General features: G+C 35.1%; 1 protein-coding gene across 1 annotated transcript; it reads right to left on the bottom strand.

Moving 5' to 3' along the window:
* Nucleotides 1-445: 445 nt before the first annotated feature.
* On the bottom strand, nucleotides 446-19,400 carry LOC112041245 (uncharacterized). The gene is made up of 10 exons (XM_024076426.2): nucleotides 19,242-19,400; nucleotides 17,992-18,585; nucleotides 17,532-17,678; nucleotides 12,975-13,088; nucleotides 12,019-12,144; nucleotides 4,760-4,885; nucleotides 4,212-4,288; nucleotides 3,695-3,821; nucleotides 2,947-3,158; nucleotides 446-2,686 (listed from the first exon to the last, which is right to left on the bottom strand). The coding sequence occupies exons 1-10, from the start codon at nucleotides 19,273-19,275 to the stop codon at nucleotides 2,108-2,110; spliced, it is 2,136 nt and encodes a 711-aa protein (XP_023932194.2). The 5' UTR covers nucleotides 19,276-19,400; the 3' UTR covers nucleotides 446-2,107.
* Nucleotides 19,401-21,399: the final 1,999 nt, after the last annotated feature.

Here is a 21,399-nt window from a genome sequence, read left to right as displayed (position 1 = left end):
ATTGGTGCTGTGTTCATAAGGATATGCTGCATGTAGAACGTGTTATAGAGATGGGAACTTTTGGTAAACCGCCAACATGAAAACATTGAGGAATCTAGATTCAATTTTTGTTATATTTTAATATGTAAGACTGTTTTACATATGTTCATATTTATAATTGCAATAAATCTCAGAATTTTTCTTAAAAATAATTGCAGAAGCAAAATTGAATTAAAAGTATTCTAATTTTTTCTCTATTAAATAATGGCACTGCATTGAAACATTAGTTGTTAGATTGTAATTAGTCAGTGATCACCCTCTGGTAGGTTCTCTCTCATTCATAAAGACAAATATATCATAAACATGCCACATGTTCAGGAACGTAGTAGTTATTTAGTAAGCAATTGGACATCTTGAAGGCTTAAAAAAGTAATAGTACTTTCCCATAATGACATAGTAGATGTGATTTTCATTATCACATTTCTTTATTCTTTTCTTCTTGGGAACAATGCTTAAACGTTAAATTTTGAGTTAGCAATTTCTGCAAATAACTGACTGAAAAGTTTTTAAATTATAGCAAGCTACTTAGCAAGAAAAGCGGCTTTACAAGTAACATTTATTTAATTCAGCTGAAAAGAAAAAATTATGGCTAAGGTCATACTTCATGTGAAACACTGAACAGAACAGCCAAGGACTGGTTTATCTGGTTAAGTAAATACGGTACTTTTGTAAATGGTAATGTAAAAACATTTGGCAATTGCTAGAGACTTAGTAGTACACATCCTTTCATCTGTATATAAAAGACAACTGTCATTGCCCTTTTACTACGAAATACTAAAACACACAGAACTATCACATTCATTTCATACTAAATTGCAACTAAGCATTCTGTACCCAATTAGTATCACTTGTCTGAAAAACAGCTTTACAAAAGTGTAAAATACAAATTGCTTACATAAAACAAGCACCTTTGAAGCTCATTTCAATTGCAAATTGGAATGGACAGAAACAATTGCATGCATACTTGTAAGTTTCCTAATTTGAACCCCTCAAAAGCTAATGCTGCCATTTGTAATTTCCAAGTTAGCCAAAAAGCTACCTTTATTAATCATAAACAACTTGGGCTTCATATCATCTTACAATTTAATAACTTTGTTATTTTCTTCATAATTCAAGGTAAATTATAAATTTTGTCATTGCCCATTTATAATTTTATCAAATTGAAAAATATACGTTGGGAATGCTACTCTTCAATGGCATAGGCACTACTAAACGCTGCTGATAAGGCTCTTCTTTTTATCAGTCAAAAAATAAATACTCCATAGCTTTTTGACCGTGAAAAAATACTGAATGTAAAGCGTATGTCTTAGTTTACATTATTTCATAGATAAATCTATGATTATTGTCAACCATTATAGTTGTTCAATGGCATCCCTAAACCTGTGGCTATCTATGAACTATTGAAACACAAGACTGTTGCATGCATTTTTCCAAAAAAGTTCACTATACATGATCATACTGATTGACCCTAACAAAGTAAGACAAATAGGTACATTAGAAATTAAACAAGTTAAAATTTTCATGCGAAATAAGGCGAAAAACCATACATTTGCGCACATGATGTTCTACAATGTATATTTGAAGGCAAAATGTGCCACACTTAGCTGTAATTGGGATCATCAGAAAAAATGCATGACATCGTCTGAAATTCACAGGAGAATGAGGCACTGATATTGAGATTGGAATCTTAGTCTAGTCTTAATTGGATATCCAAGCTACAGGTGACCTCAAGTGCACTAGAAACTAGACCTGTCCAGTACTTGGTTCAACTGGTTGAGAATATGTGGGTTTTACTGCTTTTAAGCACATAAAAATTGGACAGTGTCTGCACATCTAGCTAGTTTGCAAAAACAGTTTTTTCTTGATTAATCAAATAATCTGGCAACATCAAAATACTTTCCCAAAATTTTCCATGCTGTTCACCTGTCCCAACAAATCCGGCTTTCATATCTGCAAATTGTCATAAGTCATCTGGCTGGTTTCAAAAATTTCAACCATTCTTTGAGGAAATGGCCAACCAAATGACTGCTGGATGACTCATTGGGAAAATCAATGATTCAGGATCTAATTACTCCTCGGTGGGGGGGACTTCATAAGATTCAAACATATCATCCCTTTCAATGATTTCATCATCCTGAGGTAGGTCTTTCCCCAGCTCCTCAGTCATAAGAATGTAGTTCTTCATAGAATTTGGCACAGGAAGGTCATCTATCTTACTAAAAGGACGCACACCCAACGCTTTCCGAATGGCACCGCGGCAGAGATCCTTGAGCGGCCTTGCCTCTGTCATGGCATCCCTGAGGATCTGCACCATTTCTTCGTTGACTCTTTGGTTAAACATGCTGTTGGGTCCGAAGCCTATGGTCAAAACATCATGGACGGCATGGATGAGGTTGTATGGCAACTGATGATAGCATTGGAGCAGGAGTTTCATCAGTCTCACGTCCTGAAACTTGCAGATCACAAAGATGGGTTGGAGTTCAGCATGGGGGTGACGGTCACGGTGTTGAATACAACACTTCATGATTACATAAGAGATATTCTCACAGGCTCTGAGATTGCAGCCCCACCATAAAAGCAGGCGGAGGATACGGAAGTTCCCTTCTTCTACAGCCACTTGGACAGGGGTGATTCCACTGCCATTGACCTATAAGAGAATTTACAATTAATCTAAAGCTGGAGAGGATTTCATCTGAAGTTTTTGAAAGTACAGCTGCTACAATCATCACCATACAGCCACTGCAGTAACTATACTCTTGACCAATTTGTTTGAAAACAACAAAGACCAAATGAGTTATATTTGCCATAAAAATATTTTCAGCATTTTTATTTAAAACCCTTAAATTAATACGATGATATCAAACTAAGTTGTCCATTTACTAAACAATGTTACACTCTGTGGCTTACATTGTCAATGTTACATCCTGCCTCCAGTAGAGTAGTGGTCATCTTCTCATACCCTCTCTTCACTGCATTGTGAAGTGGAGTGAACACATAACCTGCGTCTTTATCACAGCCTGGGTGATGAAGTAACTGCACAGCTATCCTAGCATTACCTCTGTCCACAGCCTCCCCCAGTGCAGTGGTGCCTTCATTGTTCACCAGATTTACATCAGCACCTGGAGATAAGAACATGTTATGCAAGCCATTAATAGGTGTGTTGAAGAAGTTTCATGAGCTGTGTAATTTCAATAGAATTGTGGAAGCTCTTTTGTAAGAATGTCAGTTTATTTCCCAAGCAAGTGACAAAGGAACAACTACAATGATATTCTAATTCAATAGTTGCAGTACTCCTGCTATTTCTCCCTCTCTATCTCTCTCTGTGGCAAAAATGAAGTAAAATTAGTACAACCTAGATTAAAATTGCTCAGAGTTTACAACAGATGGCTTGTGAAATGCTAAAATAAAAACGTAAGCAAAACCTTTTTTGTATGAAAGCTTACTGGCCAAATCCTTAAACATTTTCTATGTTATAGAAAAAAATCTGTATGAATACTCATTAGTCAATCCTTTAAAATATAGTCAGTTTTATCCTTATTTGAAAAGCTGTTTTAAAATAATTTTTTTTTGTATTTTGTTTTTTAAGGTTGTATTATTATCTATAGCGTTTCCTTTTACTATTTATGGGCTCATCTATCTCAGAAAAACAATTTACCTGCATCCAGAAGAGCCTGGAAAGCCTCTTTGTAATCCAGTCTGGCAGCAGCAAACAGAGGGGATTCCCTATGTTCACTCTCCTGGATATTCAGAGAACTCCCAGCTGCCAGTAAAGCCTCAATGATCTGAAACAAGGTGATGTCGTAGATAATAATTTATTCAGGTACAAAAAAGTTTTAAATCCAAATCTTTTTTTCTTGTTAAAGTTTGAAGAAATTCTAAAACTTCAGTCCTTCCCCCCGAACATAATATCAGGCATCATATAAAAAATATCTGAAATATGTTTAAGCTCAACTTGTGCAGCACCATTATCACTCCCTCACCCTACTACTGGTGATGGAATATTACCTTGTTATCTCAATGCAACAATTCAACTACCTTTTCAAACATGGCTTTCCCTTTGCCTGCTCCTGCCTCATTTACAATCCATTGTTAAACATTTTTAAAATCAATTATTTTTAAAATAAATTAAATTAAAAATATCAATAAAACTCAAAAAGAAATGCCAAAGTTACCTTGATGTCTGCCCTGTGAGAGATAGCTGTATACAGAGGTAGCATGTTCCTGTTGTTGGTGACATTCACACTGCAGCCTGGCAGGTAAACAATACAAATGTAGGTAAATATTGTTGCATTCAACGTAATAAGGCAACAGATGGCAAACTTTTTTCCTCAAATACAAAAAAAAAGATTGCACAAAATACCTTTCATTGGCACAGATGTACTTAAATTTCTAAGACAAAAAGCAAAAGACAGAATGGTTGCTCTTAAATATTGGTATTATAAATTTCTTCCAACATCAATAACTTCAGGGATGAGCCATTGGAAAAAGTCTGAAATTATGGCATGGGGGCCCTCTGCACTGATCTCAAAAATTATATTTTTGGCTCCCAAAAAGTCTGAAATCTGCAGATGCTCAAAAAAAATCTGTAACTTTATAAATAAAAAAATCAAATTTCTTTCATTTGCATAATGACAAATAGATTTGGTTGATATGTGAAAATAGTAAAACGGGTCCCTTCACATGCCATCAAACAAATATCACCCACATGAATAAATGTTACCTGCTTGAATAAATGTCTTCACCAGTTCACAACTGTTTCCAGACACTGCAGCATGCATCACAGAATCTCCGAGGTCTGTTACCAAATTTACATCTGCTTTCCGTTGTAACAGTTTGAAACACAGATCTATAAATGTAAACAAGGCAGCAAAGCTGTCAAATGTACAGACAAAAACACAAAATAAAAATGCAGAAAATGGTTCATTTTGTCAATTTTGATGCCTACAATAGCACTGTCAATCAACGCTGAAATTTAATCATGCACAACAGGTGACATCGTCAATAACAGGAGCTGATCCAGAGATATTTTCTGACAGTATTCCAAATTATCTTTGTTGATCCATCCTACATTTTTGATGGTCTTCCAACAGAAAAAAGAGATGCCCATCAATGTGAACTTTAAAATCTGAAAGACCCAGAAGATGGCCTCAATCCAACCCTGCAATAAGATTACAGTTTCAGGACCAAATTCACATAATGAAAATCCCAATATCTAAATAATGATGACAGTGCATAAAATAATATTACATAATGTTTAAAGACATAAAAACCAATGCAACTGCTTATGTGGAAATACAGAAAATGTGAAGAGCTTCAGGTGGATGGGAGCTGAAAATGCCAGTGTTTGAAAAAAAAAAATTAAAAAGAAAACACAAAAATATCCCATTAAAGCTGCTATTCAAACTTTTAATCTTGCTGTAATAACATGATATGAATAACCCCAATGTGTTTGAGGATAATAAGACACTGTTATTCATCTATTTTTTTGTTTTGTTTTGTTAACTTATTTGCAATATTAAACAACATTTACCTGCATAATTATCATAGATTCCTAATTATGTGACACAGTTAAGAGAGCTTAACCTATGGGACTTTACTGGGAAGTCTCAGCGTGTGTTTTATGTAATCTTATTTAATGGGCACTTGGAAATCAATTAGGCAAATGATTTTATAGCTCTGAATTTAGCTTGTGACTATCCCAAGGGGCAATTACCACCATCCATACACAGTAGCCCCATATAGCACTCTATAGAGCTACATTGCTTCCAAAACAGAAAACAATCACACTGATTTTCCAACACAAACTGCACATCAGTCTTACGAAACTTTTCAGTAAGTTTGAGTATCATAAGTAACATGGTTTTTCCTTAATGGTCATTCGGCAGCCATTTCCAAAATTAGGGTTTTCTTCAACTTTTATGCAATATAACATAATGACCATTAATTTTTACGGTAAAATCTTGAAAATTTCGTCGTTCTTGAAAATTTCGTCGGCAGACGATTTTCCGTCGAGGTAATTTTTTTCCCTTTGAAAACTTCGTCGACCTTAAAAATGAGGTACTCGATAATTTTTGAAAAGTTCGTCGCCAAATATGGCTGCGTTGTCCAGCTCAAACATGAAGGTAATGCGTCAGTTGATTCAAGACAATGATACGATCAGGATATCATTGCCGATAACACTCTCAATGGGAGATAGGAACAATAGTGCGCCCCTGCGAGCGGTTACTCACAATATAGGTGGTTAAGATGTGAATTCCCGTTCTTAATTGCGGGAACGTCGGCCTTTTGTCTCATTTCTATTACCTGGCTCAAGGTGCGTTATCAAGCCGGCAAATAGAAGTCACAGGCCGCGGCTTTGTCATTCGTAACGCCGTTATTGTTATCGGCGGCTGTCCTAAATAAGGAAGACACAATGAAAAAATCAAGATATTATCTCGAAGGGAAATGTACCCGTCACTTCTATTCATGTCCATGTTCAATTTAGGACCATTTTACGATTACCTGGCTCGTACATGGAGATCGTTCGCAATGCGAATGGGACAAGATGGCAATTTTCATATCTTCAGCGGAGAATCTTTCGCGTAATATCGTCAACAGATCGTTCGTGATCCAAACGAGATGAGAAGATAATTTTCATATTTGTAGCCGACTCCGTTCGCGTAAGATCATCAGCAGGATATCGTTTGCAATTCGAGAGAGACGAAAAGGCAATCTTCATATCTTCACCGGGAGATCGTTCGCGATGTAAGCGAGAATAAAATGCACTTTTCATATTAGTTCAAGGGAACTTCGTTCGTGAAAGATCGTCAGCAGGAGATCATTATTTTAACCCCCCTCCCCCTTTGAATTTTATAAATAACATATATTTTTCATTTTATCTTTAACCCCCCCTTCTCCCGCTCACGGCATATATGCAGCGGAGAATCGTTCGCGTAATATCGTCAGAGGGAGATCGTTCGCGATCCGAGCGAGACGAAAAGGCAATTTTCATTTCATCATCGGGAGATCGTTCGCGATGTTAACAAGAATGAAATGCAATTTTCAAATTAGCTCAAGGAACATAGTTTGCAAAAGATCGTCAGCGGGAGATCATTATTCTAACCCTTCCCTTTGAATTTTATAAATAATATAAATTTTTCATTTTATCTTTAACCCCCCCTTCCCCGCTCACGGCATATCTTCGGCGGAGAATCGTTCGTGTAAGATGATCATCGCCAGATCGTTTGCGATGTAAGCAAGAATGAAATGCAATTTTTATGTTTTTTCAAGGGATTTAGGGAACTTCGTTCGCGGAAGATCGTCAGCGGGAGATCATTATTTAACTCCCCCCCCCCCCAAACACACACACATTTTGGATTAAAAAAAACATTTTCATTTTATCTTTAATCAGCCCCTCCCCCGCTCACGATATATCTTCGGCGGAGAATCGTTCGCGTAATATCCTCAGGACTTTGTTCGCGTAAGATCATATCAGAGGGAGATCGTTCGCGATCCTAGCTTGACGTAAAGGCATTTTTCACGTCGGGAGATTGTTCGCGATGTAAGCAATAATAAAATGCAGTTTTCATATTAGTTCAAGGAACTTAGTTTGCGAACGATCGTCAGCGGGAGATCATTATTTAACCCCCCTCCCCCTTTGAATATTATAAATAATATATATTTTAAATTTTATCTTTAACTCCCCTTCCCCGCTCACGGCATAGGCCCTACATGTATCTTCGGCGAAGAATCGTTTGCGCAATATCCACAGGACTTTGTTCGCGTAAGATCGTCAGAGGGAGATCGTTCGCGATGTAAGCAATAATAAAATGCAGTTTTCATATTAGTTCAAGGAACTTAAATTGCGGAAGATCGTCAGCGGGAGCAATTATTTTAACTCCCTGTAATTTTTTTTAGGAAGTTACAGATGATAATTTTAGAAGGCCTAACACTCAATCCTGGGAAAAGTCCTACCTGCAACAAACGTTGCCAACTGCGTATTTTTTTTAAATCCAGGTTATGATGCAAGGAGGCAATTAGGCTTATCTTGATCCTTCTCCTCTATCAGGAGGTATGTTTCTTACCGGGTACAGTAAGTTAAATATAACTTAATCGAGATGCAGTAATAAATAGATTATTATTTACCACCAGAAAACGACTTAGGAAGTAGTAATAAATATCCCACAATATATGAGGATCAAAGATAACAGCCGCTAAGGATAAAAGCCCAAAGGCCGGATTTTTGAAAATTTCGTCATACCCAGGAGTCGGGGAGAGGTAATTTTGAAAAATTAGTCGGATTTACACAATTAAAAATATTAATTAATTTTTAAGTGACGAAATTTTCAAGACTTTACCGTAATAATAAAATAAAAGTATCATGGATTTACAGAAAATGTGACATGGAAATGTCTTCAAGGCCATGGAAGTTCAGAGACACACTTTCAAAATGCTAAAATGTAAACAAAAGATAACTGTATTGAATTGATTTTCTTTCCATTTTCAACATTTTTTTTTCATATAACAAAATAATCAATTTACTGTCATTTTTAAATGAACAACTAAGAAAATTGCTGTCATAGGAAAAATATCAATAGAACAATTTTAAATGTCCATTTTGCTCCATTCTGAGATTCTGAACATGGTGAATGATTGAATCTGACAAACTGTAAAGATATGAGTTTATTATTATTTCCATTTTTGACACTTTGTTATATAATACACAATAACAGGTTAACCATCTTTTTTATATAATCAACTAACAATATTGTTAAGATGCAGGAAATGTCAAAAGAACACCTTTACATATTTAATTAGTTCACAGAGGAGATTCTTAACATGCCTAAGAATTAAATCAAAGGAAAAAAAAACACTTATATACAAAAAAAGGCATAACTTCACCAAAACTGAACCATTTTCAAACTCCATCTGTATTTCAGTAAGACTGATCTCCCCTGTAAATTTCAAGACAATTGGCCAATTGATTTTTCTTGAAATGCGTTAGCGGTATTGCATACATGCTGAAAAAAGTGAAAAAAACAGCATAACTTCCATAAAATTGGTCCGATCACGCTGATTTTCAAACTTTGCCTATGTAATATGAATATTCATCAGTTCTGTAAGTTTCAAGCCAAAAGGTAAAACAGTTTTTCACTTATCGTGTATCAGTGTTGCATATATGCTAAAAAATGAAAAAATAGCATAACTTCCATAAAAATGACCCGATAAAGCTGATTTTCAAACTTGACCTGCATATTATAAATATTCATCAGTTCTGTAAGTTTCAAGCCAAAAGGTAAAATGGTTTTCCACTTATCGTGTTATCGGTGCTGCATATGCTGAAAAAAGTGAAAAAACAGCATAAATTCCCTAAAAATGACCCAATCATGCTGATTTTCGAACTTGACCTGCGTATTATGAATATTCATCAGTTCTGTAAGTTTCAAGCCAAAAGGTTAAATGGTTTTCCACTTATCGTGTTATCGGATCTGCATATATGCTGAAAAAAGTGAAAAAACAGCATTAATTCCCTAAAAATGACCCAATCATGCTGATTTTCGAACTTGACCTGCGTATTAAGAATTTTCATCAGTTCTGCAAGTTTCAAGCCAAAGGGTAAAATGGTTTTCCACTTATTGTGTTATCGGTGCTGCATATATGCTGAAAAAGTGAAAAAACAAGTAATTTTTTAAAAAATGGCCAGATCATGCTGATTTTCGAACTTGACCTGCATATTATGAATATTTATCAGTTCTGTAGGTTTAAAGCTACAAGGCAGCAATTGTTGATTATTATTATTGTCCTCTTTGGCCCACTTCTGACAGTTCCTGAAAATTTCAGCAAAATCGGTACATAACTTTTTGAGTTATGTTGATGACAGACAAACAGGGGTGAAAATATAACCTCCTTGGCAGAGGTAAATATAATTCCAAAGAAACTGCTATTCAAACTTTTAATCTTTGAGTTTGATATATATATATATATATACAATCATAAGTAACACGGTTTTCCCATAATGGTCATCATGGCAGCAGCACCAAAAATTGTGTTTTCTTCTATTTTGATGCAACATTACATAATGCTTAACAGCAAAATGACCATCAATTTTTAATAATAAAATATACATGTCATGGATTTTCAGAAAATGTGACTAGTATGGGTCTTCAAGCCTGTGGAGGTTCTAAGTTGCACCTTGAAATTGCCAATAAGTGAAAAATTAAATTTTCACAAAAAACTGCCAGAGAAATTTACCAAACAGCATGCATTGCCTACTGAGGCTGTATGTTAGACCCATGTTTCTTTCTTGTAAGTTTGAGAACAGCAAGTGACATGTTTTCCCTTAAATGGTCATCATAGGAGCAGTGCCCTAAATAGGGGTTTCTTCAAATTTTGATGCAACGTTACATAATGTTTAACAGCATAATAACCATCAAATGTTATTAATAAAATATTAGTAACATGGACATTCAGAAAACATGACAAGCAAAGGTCTTCAGGCCCATGGAACTTCAAAGTCACATCTTGAAAATGCCAAAATGTAAACAAGACAGCACTGTCCTGAAATGGGTTTATTTCCATTTTTAACACTTTTTTAACATAAAACAAAATAAACATTTTACTGCCATTTTTATATGACCAACTAAGAAAATTGATGAGATGGGAAAAGTATCAATAGAACAGTGTTAAATGTCCAATTTCCTCCATTCTGAGATTCTGAACATAGTGGATGATTGAATCTGACAAACTGCAATGATATGAGTTTATTTTCATTTTTGACACTTTATTACACAATACATGATAACAAGTTTACCATGTTTTTTTACATAATCAACTAACAATGTTGTAAAGATGTAGGAAATATCAAACAAACACTTTTACGCATCTAATTAGTTCAATAATGAGACTGTTAACATGCCTAATAATTGAATCTGAGGAAATGTGAAAAAACAGTATAAGTTCTAAAATAATGGCCCGATTATGCTGATTTTTGAACTCAACCTGCGTTTTAGTAAGATTGACCACTCCTGTGAATATAATGCCAATTGGCCAATCCATTTTTCTTATATTGTGTTATCAGTGTTGCATTTATATTGAAAAGTGAAAAAACAGCATAAATTCCCTAAAAATGGCCCAATCATGCTGATTTTCGAACTTGACCTGCGTATTAAGAATTTTCATCAGTTCTGTAAGTTTCAAGCCAAAAGGTAAAATGGTTTTCCACTTACTGTGTTATCGGTGCTGCATATATGCTGAAAAAGTGAAAAAACAGCATAAATTCCCTAAAAATGGCCCAATCATGCCGATTTTCGAACTTGACCTGCATATTATGAATATTCATCAGTTCTGTAAGTTTCAAGTCAAAAGGTACAATGGTTTTCCACTTATCGTGTTATCGGTGCTGCATATATGTTGAAAAAAGTGAAAAAACAGCATAAATTCCCTAAGAGTGACCCGATCATGCTGATTTTCGAACTTGACCTGCGTATTATGAATATTCATCAGTTCTGCAAGTTTCAAATCAAAAGGCAAAATGGTTTTCCACTTATCGTGTTATCGGTAAAAGTGCACGGCGACGGCGACGACGGCGACGACGGCGACGGCGACGACAGACGCAGATGATGGCTATATGTACAGACACATCTGTGTCTGTACATAAAAAAGAAAGAAAAAAATCACTACATCAGGTCTTCATAGCTAGGAACAATATTTGCCATCTGGGCTGACTCAGTATCACTTTTGCTACAGAGAAACAGCTGAACTTTCAGAAATGATATAAACATAAATCCAATGCAAGAAGACAAAAGTTAATTATATTCATTTGATAATAAAATATTTTTGTCATCAATCAAAAATTTTGCTGTGATAGTGAAACCAGGAAATAAGTGCTTCAAAACCCAAATCAAGATCTTGCTCACAGTCTGTATTTAACCATGTATTTACCAATCCCATGTCTTTATGGCCACATTTCCAAATATTTGTTAACGCAAGCCCACTACTTACCTACATCTCCAGCTAAAGCACTTTGATATAGGGGAGTCCAGCCCTGGCCATCTTGAGCATTGATATTACAGCCAGCATCCAGCAAGAGCTCCACAGTAGCACCATCCGTACCAAAATACTGAGTGGCTGAAAGTGGAGAAGTAATATCTTGGTTACTGTGAAGAAATTGGGTGACATACTTAATAGAATCTGACATATATACTATTTGAAAAACACATTTCAAATGTTTTCAAATCAGCCTGGTGCATTAGCAAGATTTGCAATTTACTGGAAAGAATTACAACTGATAAATTATTGCATGGCTTGAATATCTTTATTTATGAATTTTATCTTTTAATTTGCTCGATGCATGAAGATTTAAGTGGAAAGCACCATACAAGAATAAATTATTTTTATTATAATGGGTTAACAGTTACAATAATTGAGAGGTGGTCAGCATTCCTCTTTTTTACTATGAAATGTTTATTCATTTTCTACTTGAAGTTTGGCCTTCCAAGTTGATATATTAGACAACACTAGGAAGATGTGAAACATTGTGGGGCAGTGCTATCCACATTTGATTGCCAAAACCTGTACTAGTAACTGGAGGGGGAATGGGGTTCCTGAATTTCACTTTTTACCAACATTGAGAAAAGAAAGTCTCATTCTTCTCTGATTACATACTATAGGCATGCTTGCTTCCTTTTTATTTAACTTAATATCAAACATTATCTGAAAATGTTCAACAATGCCGTCATTTGCAATTTACCTTTAAAAATAATAATTTTCATTTTAAGACTTAAAATTACATTAAATCACATTCCTTCAATTAATGCATTTAATCATGTCCTCAGAAAGCATACATATCTTCAGAGGATACTTCACAGGACAGATAAGAGCCTTTTTTTAAAACATGTACAGAAAGTAAAAGGTTTCAGAGCACCCAGTTAAAATTTCATCAAAAATTCTGCTCTCACCCTGTCTCACTGCAGCATGAATAGGAGCTTGTTTATAGACATCAGCCAAGTCTACATCACAGCCAGCTTGTACTAGAGCATCAGATACTGCATATTGATTGTTACGGACAGCAACTAAAATAAACAAGGCAGCAAAGCTGTCAAATGTACAGACAAAAAACAGAAAATAAAGATGCAAAAAAGGTCATTTTGTCAATTTTGATGCAATAATAAATAATGCTTATAATAGCACTGTCAGTCAACACTGAATTTTAATCTTGCACAACAGGTAACATGGTCAATAACAGGAGCGGACCCAGAGATATTTTCTGACAGTATTACAAAGTATCTATGTTGATCCATCCTCCATTTTGATGGTCTTCCAACAGAAAAAAATAGATACCAGTCAATATAAACTTAATAACCTGACTGTCTTCCGGAAGACCCAGAAGATGGTCTCAATCCACCCCTTCAATAAGATTACAGTTTCAGGACCATGAGAGTTCAAATTCACATTATGAAAGTCTCAATATTTGAAAAATGATGACAGTGCATAAAATAATATTACATAATGTTTAAAGACATAAAAAACAACACAACTGCTTATGTAGAAATACAGAAAATGTGCAGAGCACCAGGCAGATGAGAGTTAAAAGTCACAAATGCAAGTGTTTGAGAAAAAATTATAAAGGAAAACAACAAAACTAGAAAAGCACTTTGAGAGTGCAGACCTCTGCCAAGGCAGCAATTGTTGATTATTATTGATAATTGTTTGATTATTGATCCGGACCACCACCAAAAATTAATCATTGTCCTCTTTGGCCAACTTCCGACAGTTCCTGAAAATTCCTGCAAAATCGGTCCATAACTTTTTGTGTTATGTGGATGACAGACAAACAGGGGTGAAAATGTAACCTCCTTGGCAGAGCTTGAGGTAAATATTATTCCAATGAAGATGCTATTCAAACTTTTAATCTTCCAGTTTGATATATATATATATATATTTAAAACTTATTTGCAATATTAAACAAAATTTACCTGCATAATTATCACTACTTCCTTATTATTAATCTAGCAGAGAGCTTTGCCTTTGGGAGTTTACAGGGAAATATTAACAAGTGTGCTTTACGTAATCTCATTTAATGGCCTATTAAGGCAAATGACTTTATAACTCTGAAATTAATCTAGTGATACCCAAGGGTAATTTACAGACTGACCCACTCAAAGGTCTTCAGGCCCATAGTCACACCTTAAGAAAAGCACAAAACCATAATGCCCAAAATAGGAGACTACCAATCCTGATGCAATAATACATTATGTTCAACTGCACAGTCAACATCAACTAACAGGTAACACAGACGAAAGTAAAAGCATAAGGCTTCAGGCCCATCAGAGTTCAAGTTTATACTTAGAAAGTGCCAGAATGAGAAAAATGAAAATTTCACAAGAAATGCATAAATACAAAAAAAATGATAATCCAATAGAGCTGGTTTTCTCATATGAGCTGAAGGCCAATCCTAAAAATCGTACTTGTAAGTTTAAATTATAATAATGAGGACAGTTTTCTTTTCATAATGTTTGCAGTAGCAGTTGTTGTCAATTTTGATGTAACATTACATAATAAATTATAGAATAATTATCACCAATTTTTGTTTATTGACTATAAATAGGATGGACATGTAGAAAATATGATTACCATTTGGCTTCATGTCCATGGGAGCTCCGAGTCCCACAATGAATATGCTAAAAAGAAATGAATATTACACTAAAATGTATAACTTCCAGAAAAGAAGCCAATTAGACTGCTTTTCTAACTCAGGCTGCATTTTAGTCCTGTGTTTCTTTTTTTAAAGTTTGACAGTCATAAGTAACACGGTTTTCCCATAATGGTCATCAAGGCAGCAGCACCAAAAATTGTGTTTTCTTCTATTTTGATGCAACATTACATAATGCTTAACAGCATAATGACCATCGGTTTTTAATAATAAAATATAAGTGTCATGGATTTTCAGAAAATGTGACTAGCTTGGGCCTTCAAGCCCGTGGAGGTTCTAAGTCACACCTTGGAAATGCCAATATGTTAAAAATTAAATTTTCACAAAAAACTGTTTAATTGCCAGAAAAATTTACCAAACAGACTGCATTGCCTACTAAAGCTGTATTTTAGACCCATGTTTCTTTCCTGTAAGTTTGAGAACAGCAATTGACATGATTTTCCTTAAATGGTCATCATGGGAGTAGTGCCCAAAATAGGGGTTTCTTCAAATTTTGATGCAACATTACATCATGTTTAACAGCATAATGACCATCAATTTTTAATTATAAAATATTAGTATCACGGATATTCAGGAAATGTGACTAGCAAAGGTCTTCAGGATCATGGAACTTCAAAGTCACACATTGAAAATGCCAATATGTGAAAAATTAAATTTTCACAAAAAACTGTTTAATTGCCAGAAAAATTTACCAAACAGACTGCATTGCCTACTAAAGCTGTATTTTAGTCCCATGTTTCTTTCCTGTAAGTTTGAGAACAGTAAGTGACATGATTTTCCTTAAATGGTCATCATGGGAGCAGTGCCCAAAATAGGGGTTTCTTCAAATTTTGATGCAACATTACATAATGTTTAACAGCATAATGACCATCAATTTTTAATTATAAAATATTAGTATCATGGTTATTCAGAAAATGTGACTAGCAAAAGTCTTCAGGCCCATGGAACTTCAAAGTCACATATTGAAAATGCCAAAATGTAAACAAGACAGCACTGTTCTGAAATGGGTTTATTTCCATTTTTAACACTTTTTAACATAAAACAAAATAAACATTTTACTGCCATTTTTATATGACCAATGAAGAAAATTGATGAGATGGGAAAAGTATCAATAGAACAGTGTTAAATGTCCAACTTCCTCCATTCTGAGATTCTGAACATAGTGGATGAATGCATCTGACAAACTGCAATGATATGAGTTTATTTCCATTTTTGACACTTTATTACACAATACATGATAACAAGTTTACCATCATTTTTACAAAATCAACTAACAATGTTGTAAAGATGCAGGAAATGCCAAACAAACACATTTACATATCTTATTAGTTCAATAATGAGACTGTTAACATGCCTAAGAATTGAATGTGAGGAAATGTGAAAAAACAGCATAACTTCTAAAATAATGGACTGATTATGCTGATTTTCAAACTCAACCTGCGTTTTAGTAAGATTGGCCCCTTCTGTGAGTATAATGACAATTGGCCAATCTGTTTTTCTTATATTGTGTTATCAGTGTTGCATATATACTGAAAAAAGTGAAAAAACAGCATAAATACCCTATGAGTGACCCGATCGTGCTGATTTTTGAACTTGACCTGCGTATTATGAATATTCATCAGTTCTGTAAGTTTCAAGCCAAAGGGTTAAACGGTATTTCACTTATCGTGTTAGCAGTGTTGCAAAAATGCTGAAAAAAGTGAAAAAACAGCGTAACTTCCCTAAAAATGACCCGATCATGCTGATTTTCGGACTTGACCTGCGTATTATGAATATTCATCAGTTTCATAAGTTTCAAGCCAAAAGGTGAAACCGTTTTCCACTTATCGTGTTATCGGTGTTGCATATATGCTGAAAATAGGGAAAAAACAGTGTAATTTCCCTAAAAATGACCCGATCATGCTGATTTTCGAACTTGACCTGCATATTATGAATATTCATCAGTTCTGTAAGTTTCAAGCCAAAAGCAAAAACGGTTTTCCACTTATCGTGTTATCGGTAAAAGTGCACGACGGCGACGACGGCGACGACGACAGACGCAGATGATGGCTATATGTACAGACACATCTGTGTCTGTACATAAAAAGATTTATTCAACATTTGGCTTGGGAAACCTGGTACATTGCTAAAGTACAGAAACACTTCATACTTTTTGATTACCTAATTTTTGATTCAAACAAAATTCTGACATATGTCAATGTTCTAAGGGAACCTCCCTTATATCATAATGGAGACATGGTACTTTTTTGCTTATTTTCGCTTGTTTGATTTCTGATCCACACAAAACAGTGACAGTGTTACACAAAATCACAAGTCAGACCTTTTGAATGAAAAGAAACAATTTTGATAACTTCTAAGCACATTTAAAGGGATAACAAATCTTCACATGAAATTCAAAATTCCACAATAAATACATTGAAAACAACTCACAGAAATATAATAAATTGCATTTTACCACCAAAATGGCTGTTATCACACAATAATGCTGAAATCTTTGTTTGCCATCAGACCACAAGGACCTTCTTAAATAGCTACCCTCCATAAGAAAACACTTTTAAAAAAACAATCAACTAACTTTGAATGTCGGCATGAATTCATTTATCATTAGTAAGTAGTATGGGAACATCCTTGTTTACCCAACGAAAATTAGTTTTATGGCACTTTTCCTGCAAAAATGAAGACTTCTTATCCCTTTAATTACATTCCTCTAATAAAAAATTAACAGACACTTATTATATAGTTCCAGAGGATCCATGGCATGTCAATCATGCCAGACCATATCTATCAACATTACAAGACTCACATAGAAGAGGCGTCTCTTTCTTGGCTGTCAAAACATCTAAATTTGCACCTCCTAGAATAAGTTCCTCCACAACTTTCACATGTCCTGCAACTGCTGCCTCATGGAGAGCTGAGCATTTGTATTTGTCCAGTAAATTTGTTTCACACCCTAGAACAAAGTTTATTTACAATATTTGTTTTCCATGTTGAGATACACTGTATTGTAAGTTTGTAACCACGTGGCTTCGTAAGTCTTGTTTTACACAAATCTCTGCACCAAGTTCTCACAGACCAAAAGTTATGTCTTTCAATTTTGCTAGATAAATATCAAAGTAAAGTATGGTTGAAAAACTTGCAATTATATAATAAATTATAAGGAACAATCTAAACCCCAATCTAGCCTCTGCTGGCAACAAGTTATGTAACTATCTATCCTTTACAAATTACAATACTTAACCAAGCGAAGAATGACCAACATGTACCTGCTTTAATCAACATCTTCACAACCTCGCTGTACCCTTTGGAAGCAGCTATTATGAGTGGAGTTTTCTTTTCATTATCAGCCTGGTTGAGATCGCATCCTCCCCTGATCAGGACATCTGTGACAGGAATATGTCCCATACGAGCAGCAGTGAACAGAGGGGACTGTGACCTGTTGTTCAGGCGTAGCAAATTACAGTTGGCTTTGACGAGCAGTTTTGCAATACCAGCAAATCCTTTGAAAGCACACGTGTTGATAGGGGTAGCACCATCATTGTTGGCCGTGTCCACATCAGCATTATTGTTGATCAGCAGCTTGGCTATGTTATCATACCCTTTCCAACATACCATATTGAGGAGTGTATTGCCATCTGCATTGTGATGGTTGACATCAGCTCCATGGCTTATCAGAAGTTTACAAGACTCCAAGTGACCACTGAGTACTGCCACTTGTAAAAGAGTCTGGCTTCTGTATTGGAAGTTCACATCCACGTCTTCAGTTAATAGTTTCCGGATCTCTGATATATCATTTTTTGCCACTGCATCTTGGAGAAGGCGGATGACTCGACGTTTAGCACGTTTTTCAATGTGGTCCCCTGGAACATACTCTTAACATGTAATACACAAGTATGTAGTAAAACAGACTTTTTTCTTGCAATACTTCATAAAGACCATTCCACAATAAAATGAAAACAAAATAAAAGAATGAAAGAGAATTTAATTCAGGAAAAAGTTTGTTCAAAATTGCTGCCACTAGAAATCAAATTGTTTCTGAAGGTCAATTATAAGCAGTCCTGCAGTCCTTTCTTTAGCAAGATGTCCACATAAAATATCTGTACAAGCGGGATATACATATTTCTATCTCTGGGGTTAGACTCCATTAGGGACATCAGGTCCACACTTGCCTTGCATGTAAAGCTTCTACTGAATTACTTATACACACAAAATTCAAAATGATAAACAATGCAACTGTGAATTGAAAGTATACTTCAGTTAACATTAACAAAATGACATGATTTTACTGTCTGCATGGGAATTGGGTGGCAGGATTACTCATGCGCCATTAACATTAGGATTATTACATTAGATCGTCTAGAACTTGGAAGTGGAAGGCAAAGTAAGAGCAGCACCCTATGAAATCGCTATTTTACTACATAGTTATTTCTCAAGGGTGTCACACATAGACTAAGAGTAAGGTTTTTATGTAAAACTACCACACCTGAGGCCCAGTTTAGAACCTTATTACTAGTACCTCTTTCTCTATTCCTGTGTAATGGACTTGCCATGGCCCGGGGAATGGCCTTCACCTGACCTTGCTCAATCAAGAGAACCTCAAATTGAAGTTGAGATGATTCTGCAAGGGAAAACTGTTAAATTTGAGATGTAATCAAAATATAGACATTTTCATTCTACGCAATTTAGCGTGTAATTAAATTTTGTGCGACACTTTTATCATTATTAGCGCTAACCATTCTACTTCTATGCGTTAACTTAGTAGAGCAGCTACCACAATCTGCTCAATCACATTATGTTAATGTAATTACGAGAATGATTTGCACTTTGGTTGGGGACTTGCACTGTTGCAGCTAACACAACCAAAAGCTGCATTCAGAACCACTAAAAAGCTTGCCGTCTAATCCGCTAATAGACACTGAATAGATTCCCCGTGAGGAAGTAGGCTTACTCAAGTGGGTCGGCCATATTTGAGCCTCGGACTATTTAGTCCACTGTTCTGAATGCGGCCAAAGTATTTTCAAACTGGGTTTCTATTCAGCAGTTACCTAGCTTTGTCATCAAACTTTCTAATTGTTCAATGTTCAAATTGGTGTTTAGTTCGTGCATTCATCATTCATCTATTTGTAGTAAGCCGGTCAGTTGATAACCATAAAATGTATAATTAAACTACAATATTACAACATTAACAATTTTACAAAAATATATATTTTTTTACATAAAAGTTTGAAAAATCTGCCATAAATTATATTATTTGTAATTTGACCAGAACATTGATTGATTTTAAAAAATCATTTGAGTGGAAAAAATTGCAGTGTTAACCAAGAAACAGGCAATGGCAAAACACCCTAAGGATATTGTAACCCTTTATTATCATCCAGATAACGAAAATTTGGTTTTTCCTGCATCTAATTATTCAATAATGCATCTATCTTTGTGCTGATTTAAAAAAATGAAAAACCCTCAAAAATATAAAATATCTGAGTATATAGGCCCTATATATATTTGCAATGTATAAGCATAGGCAACTCAAAGCTTTAATCTTTAATTTAACACCTTTTATTTTGAGGCAAAATAACAATCGGTGACTTCATTCCTGAACAAGTTTTTATCACGAAAATGGCAGAGTTGACCAGAAGTGTATAGGCTACAATCCCGTGCCGTCATTTGGTTTAAATATTTTTGTTATGGAGTTATGAGCCCTTAATTACAGATTTCCATCAAACAAAGGCATTATTTTGCGTTATCAATTGCATTGCTTGCAGGGTTTTGGAGTACTGCTAAATGGTGTCATTAAATCGGCGTTGAAACAGTGATCGTGGGTGCTGAGGTAAAAGAGAAATTTGAGAAACCGATTTTTCAGTTTTTAACCCCAAATCACAATTATGTAAGATGAAATGTGTACATGTTAATTAAGTTGGTCACTGTACATTGAAGTTTTATTTATCACTCAAAAGAATGTATGTAAGGCAGCAAATAAGGAGTTTGGGGCGAAGGGTGACAATATCCTTAATTGTCTGACTATTCAGGATACAAGGCAGTACACGCGTGTTTTATAGTTGCAGTATGGGTGCCCTGTGGTATATTTTGCATGCATATACTTCTCATACATTATTTTCTACATGCTTGTATATCATTGGATGTTACAAATCTCTCAACTTGGAGACAAATTTAACTCAACCAATAGCTGACAACTTGTGCACTGCATGCAGTTGTGCAGTTGACTGCTGTGAGTAGCCTGTGACGAATGAAAAAGTTCTTCTATTGGATAATTAAACCGAAAATAGTGATGACAAATATTCACAAATGTTAGGTAGATCTTGCAGGGTGTAAGGTAAAAGCATATCACAAGGCACAGCTTCACTTGATAGCTAAGGTGTGTCAAGACCAGCGCAATTTCTGTAAATTACAGCAAAAACTAGCTAGGAGATTGCAGAGAAAACCATGCTAGATAGTTATAACAGGACGTATCTGGAATCTTTTGAAAATTTTTCTCTCATCAATGAGTCAGGGTTCCAGACTGAAGCTCTACAGAACAACACAGAAACTTTGTCATTTAAAAGGGTCCCAGTTTCACTCCGTGTTGTTATTCTCACACTGAAGGGAATCTTTGTCATTTTGGGAGCCGTTGGCAACACATCCATTGTCGCAGCCATACTGCAAATCCCAAAGTTCCA

Source organism: Lingula anatina, chromosome 2 (assembly GCF_051362555.1).
Source record: "Lingula anatina isolate TDL-2025a chromosome 2, LinAna3.0, whole genome shotgun sequence".
Taxonomy (NCBI): Eukaryota; Metazoa; Brachiopoda; class Lingulata; order Lingulida; family Lingulidae; genus Lingula; species Lingula anatina.
This window is presented reverse-complemented; position numbering and strand designations above follow the sequence as displayed.

Coding starts and splice junctions, on each gene's coding strand:
- LOC112041245 (XM_024076426.2), bottom strand. CDS start 19,275: ATGGCAAGTCCATTACACAGGAATAGAGAAAGAG. Junction 18,586..19,241: donor ACACAGGAATAGAGAAAGAG/GTACTAGTAATA, acceptor AGTATGTTCCAG/GGGACCACATTGAAAAACGT. Junction 2,687..2,946: donor CAGGATGTAACATTGACAAT/GTAAGCCACAGA, acceptor ATTCTCTTATAG/GTCAATGGCAGTGGAATCAC.